General features: G+C 43.4%; 5 protein-coding genes across 5 annotated transcripts in view; 2 read left to right on the forward strand and 3 right to left on the reverse strand.

Annotated features, from left to right (window-relative positions):
* Nucleotides 1-814: 814 nt before the first annotated feature.
* PHALS_11971 (hypothetical protein L917_16260) lies at nt 815-3597 on the reverse strand (the record flags this gene model as incomplete). Its single annotated transcript, XM_024727429.1, has 2 exons — nt 815-2828; nt 2897-3597. 2 exons carry the CDS (start codon nt 3595-3597, stop codon nt 815-817), a joined length of 2715 nt encoding a protein of 904 aa, XP_024578007.1.
* Nucleotides 3598-4907: 1310 nt separating this feature from the next.
* On the reverse strand, nt 4908-8177 carry PHALS_11972 (Protein kinase C substrate, 80 KD protein, heavy chain; the record flags this gene model as incomplete). Its single annotated transcript, XM_024727430.1, has 13 exons — nt 4908-4938; nt 5004-5016; nt 5071-5231; nt 5288-5469; nt 5536-5725; nt 5789-6038; nt 6109-6221; nt 6293-6909; nt 6972-7256; nt 7486-7530; nt 7594-7693; nt 7753-7878; nt 7939-8177. The coding sequence occupies 13 exons, from the start codon at nt 8175-8177 to the stop codon at nt 4908-4910; spliced, it is 2352 nt and encodes a 783-aa protein (XP_024578008.1).
* Nucleotides 8178-8393: 216 nt separating this feature from the next.
* Nucleotides 8394-9095, forward strand: PHALS_11973 (fha domain-interacting nucleolar; the record flags this gene model as incomplete). The annotated part of the gene is made up of 1 exon (XM_024727431.1): nt 8394-9095. One exon carries the CDS (start codon nt 8394-8396, stop codon nt 9093-9095), a length of 702 nt encoding a protein of 233 aa, XP_024578009.1.
* Nucleotides 9096-9355: 260 nt separating this feature from the next.
* PHALS_11974 (acyltransferase family) lies at nt 9356-10693 on the forward strand (the record flags this gene model as incomplete). Its single annotated transcript, XM_024727432.1, has 1 exon — nt 9356-10693. The coding sequence occupies one exon, from the start codon at nt 9356-9358 to the stop codon at nt 10691-10693; it is 1338 nt and encodes a 445-aa protein (XP_024578010.1).
* A 97-nt stretch (nt 10694-10790) lies between these two features.
* Nucleotides 10791-11816, reverse strand: part of PHALS_11975 (catalase peroxidase hpi) — a gene marked incomplete at both ends in the record, with an annotated part of 4431 nt that continues 3405 nt past the window's right edge. The window contains 2 exons of the mRNA XM_024727433.1: nt 10791-10825; nt 10888-10921. Of these exons, the coding sequence (XP_024578011.1) occupies nt 10791-10825; nt 10888-10921 (69 nt within the window). The remainder of the gene's footprint in view (nt 10826-10887; nt 10922-11816) is intronic.

Consider the following 11816-nt stretch of genomic DNA (forward strand, 5'->3'; position numbering starts at 1 on the left):
AACTCCTCCTGGTTTACTTAGATGGAGACTTAACTTGTTTCCAACACAGCCATTGCCAGCGGCAGGATCATCTAGATCCTTAACTATGGCAACTGCAACACAACCGGAACCGAGAGACCCGCGGCTACAACGATATAGCTCTTACAAGTCTGAACGCGAACTGGACAAGCAATTTGAGAGATTGTTTGAAGGTAGAGGGTGTAGGTTTTGAGGTCTACTCGAACTTTCTATACGGTCGTGCAATAATACATTTACATGGTAATTTTCTAGCTAGCCCAAAGTTTAAATAGATGAATATTTTGATTGCAGCAGCATAAAAAATTCTTATTGCTAAAGGGTACATGCTCTGTTAGCTACTCAGATAACAAGCGTACGAGAATCGGTTTCAGTTTCCCTCCGAGCACCGGTTTCTGTAATTACGCAGTAAAATGGGACCGGATGGGGTTACTAGCCATCCCAAGGGATGCCAAAGTGTTACCCAAGGCGAAAGCAAGATTCTTGCTTACATTTGACAACCCCACTGAATTTTTTCCTGACATGATAAGACTTACGTACAAATAAAACGCTTATTCTGAGATTTTAAACTCGATAACACAACAATTTGAATCTCATGTGACAGTATGTTACTTCTATACAATAGTGCGTTTTATTTACAGTGTACGATGAATCTCGTTTATTTCTGCAATTTTTGTGCTTCAGTCTGAAAGCACGATCGCTACGTACACAAATTCACAACGCTGACGGCAAAAGTTTCATTCTATTGCCACCATAAGGCCGCAGAAACTCATTTTCAACAAACAAAGGGTCACTACTATTACGTGCAGTACTTTCGCCGATACTCGTGCATCGGTAGAAAACAAAACTCAGCCTCTCCATCCATACCACGCCAGAGTTTTGCAACTTCTATTAGGGCCATTTCATACACCGGCAATCCATTAACAGCGACAAGTACATCACCCACATGAATTACACCACTCTGTTGTGCCTGTTCTCCAGGAATTAATCGACGTACAATGACCACATCTGATTCAGGATGTCGAGAGAACTCAATGCCAAGCTTTCGCTTTGACGACAGCACTACTGTACACGCTGTCAAAAGTGATCGAATGTATTCCAACGCGATCTCCAGACACGTCACAAAGTACGCTATTTCACCATGTTGACCACCAGAATCAAAAAAAGTAATCATCTCTTTCAAAGCTACAGGATCGTGTAGATGCGAGTGAATGAGTACGTAAATGAAGGCTGGAATAAAAGCATCTGCGCTCATAGGTGCTTGGGTCGGGTGTTCATTGTGAAAAACGGCGTAGATCTCCTTGCATGCTGCCAATAATTGAGCGCGTTTCATGTACGGAAGACTTACTTTGTCAATTTCACGCAGCTTTGCACAAGCAGAATGCCATCGAGTTGATGACTCGATTTCAGGTCCAATGCCAAAAAATGCCTGCGATTTACTACGCAAGATCTCAATTTTTCCTTTGAGTACCTTTGCGTCTTCTCGTGTCTGGGCTCGGACGTTCGTCAAAATAGTCCGATACAATGGGAAGAATACACGCTCCTCTATTTGTTCATGAACAATCGTCTGGATGTTATCCGTGATCTCACTGACCACCTCAGCATCTAGTGGACGGTTTGAGTCGATGCGTTTGACCTTATCTCCATCGTCACTATAATCACATTCGGAGCTGCGCTCTGGCTGTGCAACGCCAGCAAGCAATTGAAGCTCTTTCAAACGAGTATGAAGCAGATAGTTCGAAAGACCACTCATAAATTTTCGCACGGTATGGTTAGATACTGGGCGGCCAGTGTGTTCCTTAAGAAATGCTGCAGAAGTAGATCCTTCTGGAGAGTATGGAGACGCCAAGAGAAGCTGTACTTCGCGTGCCACATCTACCATGGCGTCTTCTGTATTCGAAATAAATGAAGACATACAGCGTCGACACACTCCATTAAAAGCTGCTCCACCCTCAACAAGAGCGCCACACTTGCAGTTTCGTCCCATTTCAGATACACTCGTGGGCATGGAGAACTCAGTTGCGTGTGGTGCTGTCATACTTTGTGTCGTCTGTTCGCGTACAGAAGCCAGTGCTGCTAGCCAAAGCATTCGCTCTTCTTGACTGTCAGCATGCAAAGACAGAATACGATTGGGAGTACAAATCTGGAAGCTATGTCGTTCCCCCGTCTTCAAAGTATCAACAGGAGATACACGTGCACGAGAGACATCGACTGAGCCTTTACGTGAGCCGCCTTGTGGGTGTGCAAAGTATGAAAGCGTCGTGTTTGACAGTTCAAACCAACGTCGCTTGGTTGATTTAACCATCCGACCACGCTTGCGTAGCCATCCAGAAAAAAGAATAGGGTCGCCTTTGTCTGCGTTATCACTATGCTGTTTCATTAATCTCGCCATCTTGGCCCCTTGAGGTTGTAGCTGAACATTGTGTTCCTGTAGCTTACGTATCCATAAATCGCGATCGTGGTTGTCTAGTGCATAAAGAACCATGCTGTTGCTCCCTTGCACAAATTTAAAGCCGCTGTGCAACATACACTGTACGGTACTTTTCCGTGTGAGATCTAGTCGGCCACGCACTTCTGTCGCATCATGAGTATCGTGATAAATCAGCTCATTGTCTACGATACAAAAAAGCCGACGTTTAAAGTTACGTAATCCATGATCACGCTTAATTAGCCAGCCGGAGTGTCGAACAACAGGCTTGTACTCTAACACCCATCGCCGACTCTGACAAAGCCTTTGTGCGTTTGTAGACTTTCGTCGGGTACTGCTATCTCTTATTGTGCTCGTCGCGCGCTCTGTCCACAACTCAATATCCCTACAAAACATTTCATCATTATCAATAAAGCTATTAATCATTAATACTCGTAACGATACTGAACATACCGCTGGCTGGGGCGAGTTACAAGGACCACACGCCTTGACTCACGCATATTGTCCAACGGCTGAGCCGTAAAAGAATGCTTGGATCGGCGCACGGGGGTCTCTGTGGGTCCCGTAAATTCTACAGTCTCAGGCTCTTCAATCATTTCGACTGTATCTATGGCCTCATGTAATTGCACGACATCTTCGATCACTTTAACGTCATCAACCTCCGCAGGAATGGATGGTGATTCTGCTGCATCTAAGCTACAGCGTATCGTTCGAGTGCTACCATCGTCACCTGAAGACGAAGACGCAACTAAACAAGGTCTTCGTCTTTCATGAGGTTCTCGGCCATCAATGTCTTCTTCCTCTTCACTATCTGCATCAATTTTAATCTCCTGACCTGCTACAAATTCCTCTTCGCTATCTTCATCGATGTAAACGTCCACTTGAACATAAGGTTGCGTGGTCTGCCTCATAGCAATTGATTCACTCGTTTGATCGTGTCTTGCCAACGACAGCGTCTCTTTACTACACTCTTGCTGCTGTACCTGTTGGTGACTATCCTGCAAAACTGTTGTCGTCTCCTGCTCCGACAGATTGATCAACGTGCACGTAGAGTCACTACTTCTACTTTCGTCGTCGTTGCCTTCGTTTATGGTCTCGCGTAACTGCAATTGGAATACTTCGATGTTCTGACGGCTTTCTGTGCTTATCGCCATTTCTACAAGCGCAGTCTTGTGTTCGTAATGTGCTGCGAGTTGTGTGACTCGTGCTGTCGCTAGAGAGGGATTAGTAGCCAATCGCAACCACGTGGGTTGAGGGAAAGCTTGTGGAGTCGAAACAGCAGCTTATTTATATACATGCGTCAAAGATATTTAAGGGAAGCAAATGATATTATTGCAAGTTGCAATTTGACGAATCAATGAATTTTACTAGAAGCAAAATATCATTATAAGTAAATAATGCAGGTACCTTAGTCTTGGTAGTTTAAAAAAAATGTGATCCTGCATTGAGAAGTACGCTCCACCTAACCCATCTGATCTGTAGCAGCTGTACTACTCACGAGCACTTGACGATGTAAAGCTCAATCATTGGTTAGACGCTGCTACCCACCACAATTCCTTCGTATTCTATCGTTGTGGGTAAAAAAAAGGTAGCCGAAGATGCAGCTAATGTTATGGTTACTTTTATCAGAAGCTGTAATGCTCTTGTGCTTTTACATTCATCGTTTTGAAATCAATCGCATACTGTTTGACGGCTTCCTCTTTTTTGCACAGTTTTTCTGAATGTATTTAGCAAACGAGATCCACATCAAAACACCTTATTGCGAATTCTCTCAAGAAGATACACAACTTCTTGCTCTCATTATCTTCAAGTCTAAGTTTATCCGTCAATATCATTTATATCAATGTACATACGCCGCAAACCTTTCCAACTTCAGCGTCCGTATGCAGCTCGTACAGCACTTCCCCGACTATAGAAACCAACATGCTGCTTTTTCATCGGCTGGAAATACTCTCGTGATTTTATTTGCGGACAAAAAGTTTGAACAGTTGGTGTTGCATATATTCATTCATTTGACTCATCAGTTAAAGCTATTTATTAACAGGGTGCGGTACTCTGTGTGAAAACATCAATTGTGATAAACCTTTTGGCCAACGAACCTTTTTAGCCCAAAGCGACGGCTGTATAATTGTCATCTACCAAAAAATTCATGCCTTGAAGTGATATGTATTTCAATAACGCTGGGCTCGCAATAGATTCTCCATTACGAGCCCAGCTCATGATGTTTTTCTCCACAGTATGTTTGACCTTAATATCCTCTTTCTCGCTCGGACTACTTTCACGCTACCCCTTGCCACTTAAGCAGGGACTTACTTGAACCTGGAGATACTGTCACAATCTTCGACAAGCTTTCTCTATTGCTTCATATTCAGACCTCTATTAGGCACGTTAGTATTTATCGAAGTTACCAGGACGCAAACTACTCGTGTTTATAGAAATATCGTCCAACATGTAATCAATCATATCATCCACAGGCCGGTGGTTTCGCAACAAAGCTATCACGGGTTATAGTTAGAGAGTTTGTGGTAGCTATTGTCGTGATTGATCGTTTAAACATTACCTGCATGGTATCACTTTGTCGACGCTAATCAGTCGTTACTGCATGTCGACAAGCTGCACGAACTAACGCCCTTGAGTCCAAATTGTAACGTCTTTCTCAGCTTTCGCTAGCACATGAGACGAACAAGCGAGAGGCGAACGAACGATCATCTCATACACACAAGTCGAAGGTTCTTCAACGCTCACAATCTCATCATCTGTACCACACAGAAAATTCACCACTACGGATCTAAACCAATCACATTGGTAACAAAATTTCTAATTGTTCATAAACTCAGAACTCACCTGTCTGGACCATTGTAACACTTCTGGCCATTTGAATACTGCATTTTTGTGTATGTCACCATGTCACTAGCTTCGCTTGAAGAGGAGTCAGTGACTTCTGCAACTGCCCAGCTGCCCCATTTGCCAAGTCTCGTATTATCCTGTTTCACTTCGTTGAATGCACAAAACTTGTATGTGTATTTCTTGATACACAATCCGTTTATCAGGGTCATAGATCAAAGCTTCAGACAGAACATACAATTTGATACCTCAATGCGCTTTTCAATGCATTCATCTTTTAGTGCAAAGAACGCACGGTCCGGACCATAGTCCATCTGTGCAGTCTCACGCCTCTTACATTGCTCATTCTCCAGCTTTGCAACGTAAGCATTAATTTCATTCAGCGCTTTACGCAGTGACTCGGCCACAGGTAGTTTGAACTCGTCGCTTAGCTTTGGGCTGTGAAATAACATTCGGAATCTGAATAAGTAAATTCTTGGCAAATGACACAAGACAACTTACAAGAGATAGTTGTAAGCATAAATTGGTGCATCCCATACAATCTGAGCGCCCCACATCAACGAGTTATACCCATCATAAACACTACCTCCACCAAGTTGGCGGAACCAAACAGATCGCGACGGATACGGTAAATTTCGCAAAACGTCGACAACAGGACGTAGTAATTTGACTCTAGAGAGAAAATGCCACAATGTTCTCGGACAGAAGAAAACTATTTCAATCATTGCACGAAGAGGAGACATGACGATTCCTATTGAAATTTGGTTGCATTTGTGGTAAGGTACAACGTACAGCACTAAATGCGAGCACAAAGGCCTTACCAATCGTCCGCAGAGTATACAGCCCGATTCTTTTTCGACCTTCAGCACCGCCATTAAACAGTGGACCCAAAAAATCATCTCGTCTAATCTCAGCTATAGTGCGAGGAGGCGCTCTGCTTACAAACAAAAATCATGATCAGCTTTGAGATCGTATTCAATAGCTGTACGCACGAGCATACGAGACCTTTTAGTGGACACTAAATCATTATGGTCGATGCGAAAGTAATCAGCCAAAGAAATTTGTGTTCCATCAGGCAGTTCGATGAGACTCTTTATCGTTTCTCTTCTCAAATCCAAAATTTCGTACGCGCGTTCATCTTCTGCCGACTTTTCAAATACATAATCGCTTGATACTTGGATGGCGTCAAGTCCCGTAAAATCTACCTCTTCTACTTCCTGTTCTCCATTTGAATCGGAAACTTTCTGGCTCATATCCTCTTTTTCATGGCCTTCCGCTTGTTTCTGCCTGGCCACATTTATTCTATACTTTCTTTCGATTAACTCCTCCCGATCTTTATGTATCGTCACTCGATCTTTCAGAAACATCAAATCAGCCAACTCGTTCTGCGTCTCCGATGTGAGTTTCTCTTCGCTATCAAAATACTCGGCAACTTTTCCCTTCACTAAAGTCTGTCGTTTTTCATGCCCGATCTTTACCACTTCAAGCCAAAGCTCCGCTTTCTTTTGGAAAGTTCTAGCTACGGCCATACACGAATTTGGACACAATGTTTTGCCGGCTACTTCTTCATCCGATCCATCGCAGCAATCACAAATTCCATCATGGACTCGAGATGTGTGAATCTATACGAACCAACACAAATTTTTAGATCTCCAATCTGCCATCGTAACATGAAATTTCTCACTTTTTCAGATAATAAACCATTATTCTCGCAATAAAACTGGGCGCTTGATAGGTACGAACAGGCAGCAGTTCCTGGCTCGTCTTGACCGTCGTCACAATCGCAAAACTCGTCGTTTACTCGATCAAAGGGAAGAGTTGTGACTCTTCCCTCCATTGCACACGTCAATTCGTGCAGATAATGATTTTGTTCTGAAGGAGATACACCACGGACATGTTTGCTAGAGGTTGCGTAAAAGGCAGTGATGAGCAGCTCAAACAGCATGAACATAAGTAGCGAACGCGTCATCTTCATGAATACTTGCATTTTGTACCAATCAGACATAACGCATTAAACCCCAAATGGGGATAATAAATGTTTATATTTAATCTTCTGCGCTTTTAATATTAAGAGACTCTTCTCTTTTTTGATGACGAGGGGTGGGCTGCGTATACAGTGTAGAGCCTACACTTTTGAATTTGGACATTTTAAAAAGTTCCGAAGGATGTCGCTCTGGGGTTTTAATATAATGACGAACGTCTTTGCCAATGGAGCTGCGTGTCTCTCGAGGCATTGGGAGAATCTACACGAACGTCAACGAAGTTATTTAATATTTTACGAGACTCAAAAGAAAAGATAATAGTACCCCTCTGGCCCTCATGGAACTCAGGTCCGGATAGTCAGCATTGTCGTTGCTGTACGAAGTGTACTTTGCTTGGACTAGACCCCAAATATCTTCGGATTCTCTGAAAATAAAGAAATTTGTTAGTACAACTACCAAATTTGTATAACTTGTCATACGCACTTCGACTTAACACCATGGATTGTGTCATTTGTAGGCTTAGAACTTCTTCTGCTTTTCAATGCTGATCTTATCACAATATCTGGATGCTCGTTGGCAAACTTGCGGGTCTCGCCTGCGCTCAAGAATCTAAATTACAAATTCATGTAAATCTGTTAATGCATTTACAAAACTTAATACCGCACGCACCCGTTAGAAATAGCCTGACGATTGGTCTCAATAAAGCTGCGCCCGCTAGTAGCAGAAGGTGATGGTGTCGCTTGTTTCCACGTACTGATCACTTGTCCAGCATTTTCCGGATCTCGTGGAATTTCGTAGCCATACACATGAGAATCATTGGGCAAGTCATATGTAGAACGCTGCACATGACCGACAGTGCTTTTGACCATCGTACGTCGCAAATTTTGCGACCGATGCTCTTTTGTCATTTTGGTATCACGTCCGACTGAAACCTCAACTCAAGAAATTGCCATAGTCACATGTAATCTATAATCAGCACTCGACGCTTGTTTATAATAATAGCATTAAGCTTTATGATATGTTCGGATACGTATACATGTATAAACACGAAAATCTGCATAATTTTTCTAAAATGTATACAAAGCAATACTCGTCGTCATCCAATCACTTCCTAAACAGCGACCATGGTGAGTAAGAAGGTCACGACCCAATTAGAGAAGCTGCAGGGTGACGAGTGGGACTCGGACAGCGATATCGAAACTAACGATGCCACTGCATCCAGCACCTTTGAACCCAGCAATGATCTTGTAAAGCTTCCGTCACCTACAGAGGCTGTTGACAATAAGTCCAAGAGCAAAATGCAGCAAACTAACCACGCTGGGAAAAAGAAGGACATGCCGTCGAATGTTATTTATCTCGGCCGCATCCCGCACGGCTTTTACGAAAAACAGATGATGGGCTTTTTCAAGCAATTTGGCGTCGTGCGTCGTGTGCGTCTCTCACGTAACAAGCGCACAGGAAATTCAAAGCATTACGCTTTTATTCAATTTGATGAGCCAGAGGTGGCACAAATTGTTGCCAACACTATGAACGAGTACCGACTTTTTGATCACACACTCAAATGCCATGTTGTACCGTGGAATGATGTGCACGAGCGCATGTTCATTGGTGCCAACAAGGAGTTTAAACCTCTGCCACGTCAAGCCATTTATCGTAATCGCCATAATGCAGAAAAGTCGTACGAACAAATTGTGGTAAACAACAAGCGTCTTGTGACTAAGGAGCGTCAGAAGCGCAAGGTGTTTAAAGCGCTTGGAATTGAATATGACTTTCCCGGTTACGAGTCGCAGTTGCCAGCCAAAAAACAACATATTGCATTTACATAAAGATGTTTTAATGAAATTGCTTTATATATTCTATTCTAATCATTCTACCGAATTTTTGTCTAAGATGTAATTTTTGTAATAATTTGTTCAGATGCTCCTATTAATATCAAATCTCATAGATAGAGAGAATTGATAATTTAGGCTTTCGATATGACGAGATGTGTAGCTGCATTGTTGTGAATTCACCCAAAATATATCTGGAATCTGAACTCTATGCGTATTATAATGAGATGAATAAATGTCACAAGGCCTTTTAAAAAATGGTGAGCGAAAAGACGCGACGTAGCCAACGTTTGGATGCGACTCCCGCGGTGGATTTACTCGAACTAGTTGTCAATGATGTTAAGAATTCGTCTCCAGTCCCTAGATCAAGAGATCAGCAGCTGCAACAATCAGTCGAAGACAAAACGATAATCTTTCAAGGTATAAAAACCAAGACAGCGCCCGTGGCACAGACAAAGGTGATTTTTCTCGATGGCGCTCGTGGTCTGGCAGCAATGCTTGTTGTCATACAGCATGCTGACGAGTTCATGCCAAACCTTCACCTTGGATCAGTCGGTGTTGATATTTTTTTTGTCCTGTCTTCATTTCTTCTTACGTGGCTATTCATGCTCAAAAGCATGAAACTACTGTCCAAAGGCGCGCATGTCCGCACATGGGCATTTACATTGGCTGATTACTTCCAAAAACGGTTCTTACGTGTATATCCAATGTTTTTTGTGACGGTGATTCTGCTATCATTTCTCTCAGTAGATGACCAGAGACGTTACTATATCGGGAAACGACCACCATTCGATTTGGTGAAGACGCTCACGTTCTCTTACGAGTATCGCTATCACGTATTTTGGTCGTTGCCTTTAGAAATAACATACTATTTTCTCATACCAATCTTCGTTTTGGCTGTACTGAGTTTGCGTCGGTTCTGGTGGATTCCTGCCCTTCTACTGACGGTATGGATCGTGCACGAAGGTGTGTTTGGCGAACGACAAAGTCACGCGCCTATGAGACCACATATCTCAACATTTCTTACCGGCTCGCTTGCTGCCACGGTCTATGTAAAAGCCGATATGTGGATAAAGAAGACAAAGTTTGTATTTCGATGTAGACACATTATCCTCGTTCGAGCAATCGAGGGTCTGACAATCTTAATGCTCTTGAGTGTTTGTTTCCGAGGACTTCTTTTTAACTGGATACATCAAAATCCGGCACCACGACCCATAGGATTCCCCTATACAAGCGCTTTCTTGGCAATCATTCTCGTAATAGAAGTGATTAACCCGTCGTGTGTAGCGTCGATGCTCGAGTGGAATGTGCTTCGCTACTGGGGAAAGATCAGTTTTTCCATCTACTTATTACATTCCTTTGTCGTTTACCACCCGAAACTAAGTCAGCAAGCGAATTATTTTGATCGATTTTTTTCTAGGCTGGTTATAATCCTAGCCATTTCCACTGCAGCGTACTACCTCGTTGAGTATCCGTCGCTGCTGCTTGCTCAAAAAGTCTCAAGGCTCATTGCAAATGCAGAGAAAAGATTCTCAGTAGATTATACCGAACTTGCCGAAACGGAAGTGTTACGACGCAAAATGGCAAGTCGATAGATAATTTGGCTTATAAAATTCGATATCAGTCACAAATGATCGCCGTCGATTACCTCCTTGACCGTATTTAATTAGATCGGTCAAATTATAGTGATAGCTACGTTTCCAGGGTACAATAATACGAATTATGAGCTGACACAAGAAGAAAATGAGAACTGAGAAGGAAAGAGTGCTGGAAACGTGCACCACATTACCCTGGCGTGAGTGTTTTCCACTTTCTATTTCTTCCTGTACATGGTAGACTACATATCATTATACTAAAGAATCTACCTCATGTAAAAATAGTCTCCTGAGACTATTGAAAAATTGCGGGCATGCTGAAAGGATTGTCAAAATTATTCATCGAAGAACAGGAATTCGGCAAATTCATGAAATAATTTGTATTTAAAGGCTAACAATCGATCGTTATATACCGTCGCTTCAATACCTCGAAAGCGTTAAAAGTCTTGTAATGTCGTGAAAAGTGCAGACGTAGTGACGGAAGATTTTCTCCGCCCTAAGCCGCTCATGGTGAGCGTTAAGGTCTTTGAGGGGACGGATGGAGAGAATCTCCTGCTTTGGGTGAGAGAGGTCGAGAAGGCCATCGCATCCGCCATGCTCCAAACCGAGCAACAGCGCGTGGCGCTAGCCATCTCCAAGCTTGGTGGCCGAGCGCGAAAATGGGCACTGACGTGCGGCACTTCAGTCGAAGCTGCATTTCCTTCCTGGGCGGAGCTGAAATTACAGCTCTCACGAGTATTCTCGCCGCCTTATCAGGCGTATCGCGTGCGATCGCGTTTCCTTGCCGCCCAACAGTGTAACGAGAAATTGGTGGACTCTGTCCAAGAGATGCGAACTCTCATTGCCGGGATGGCAGCAGATCTCTTCAGGATGCGGTCGCAGTGACCGTCTTTATGAAAAGCCTCCGCACTGGCGTGTCCAATATGGAAGTCTTCCGTGTGCAGTGAATGTGGCACTGAATGCTGAATTCAATTTCAAGTCGGCATGACTTGGTTGGAATGCACACTCCAACAGTTCGTCGAGCGGGCCTATGCCCATGGATCTCAGCTATGCTGAGGACGAGGGGGCAGTGCCTTGAAGGCAGGCGATCTGGCCGAAGTGGTCATTGTACGACCGGACGAGG

This window comes from Plasmopara halstedii (genome assembly GCF_900000015.1).
Source record: "Plasmopara halstedii genome assembly, contig: Scaffold_555, whole genome shotgun sequence".
NCBI classification, from domain to species: Eukaryota; Oomycota; class Peronosporomycetes; order Peronosporales; family Peronosporaceae; genus Plasmopara; species Plasmopara halstedii.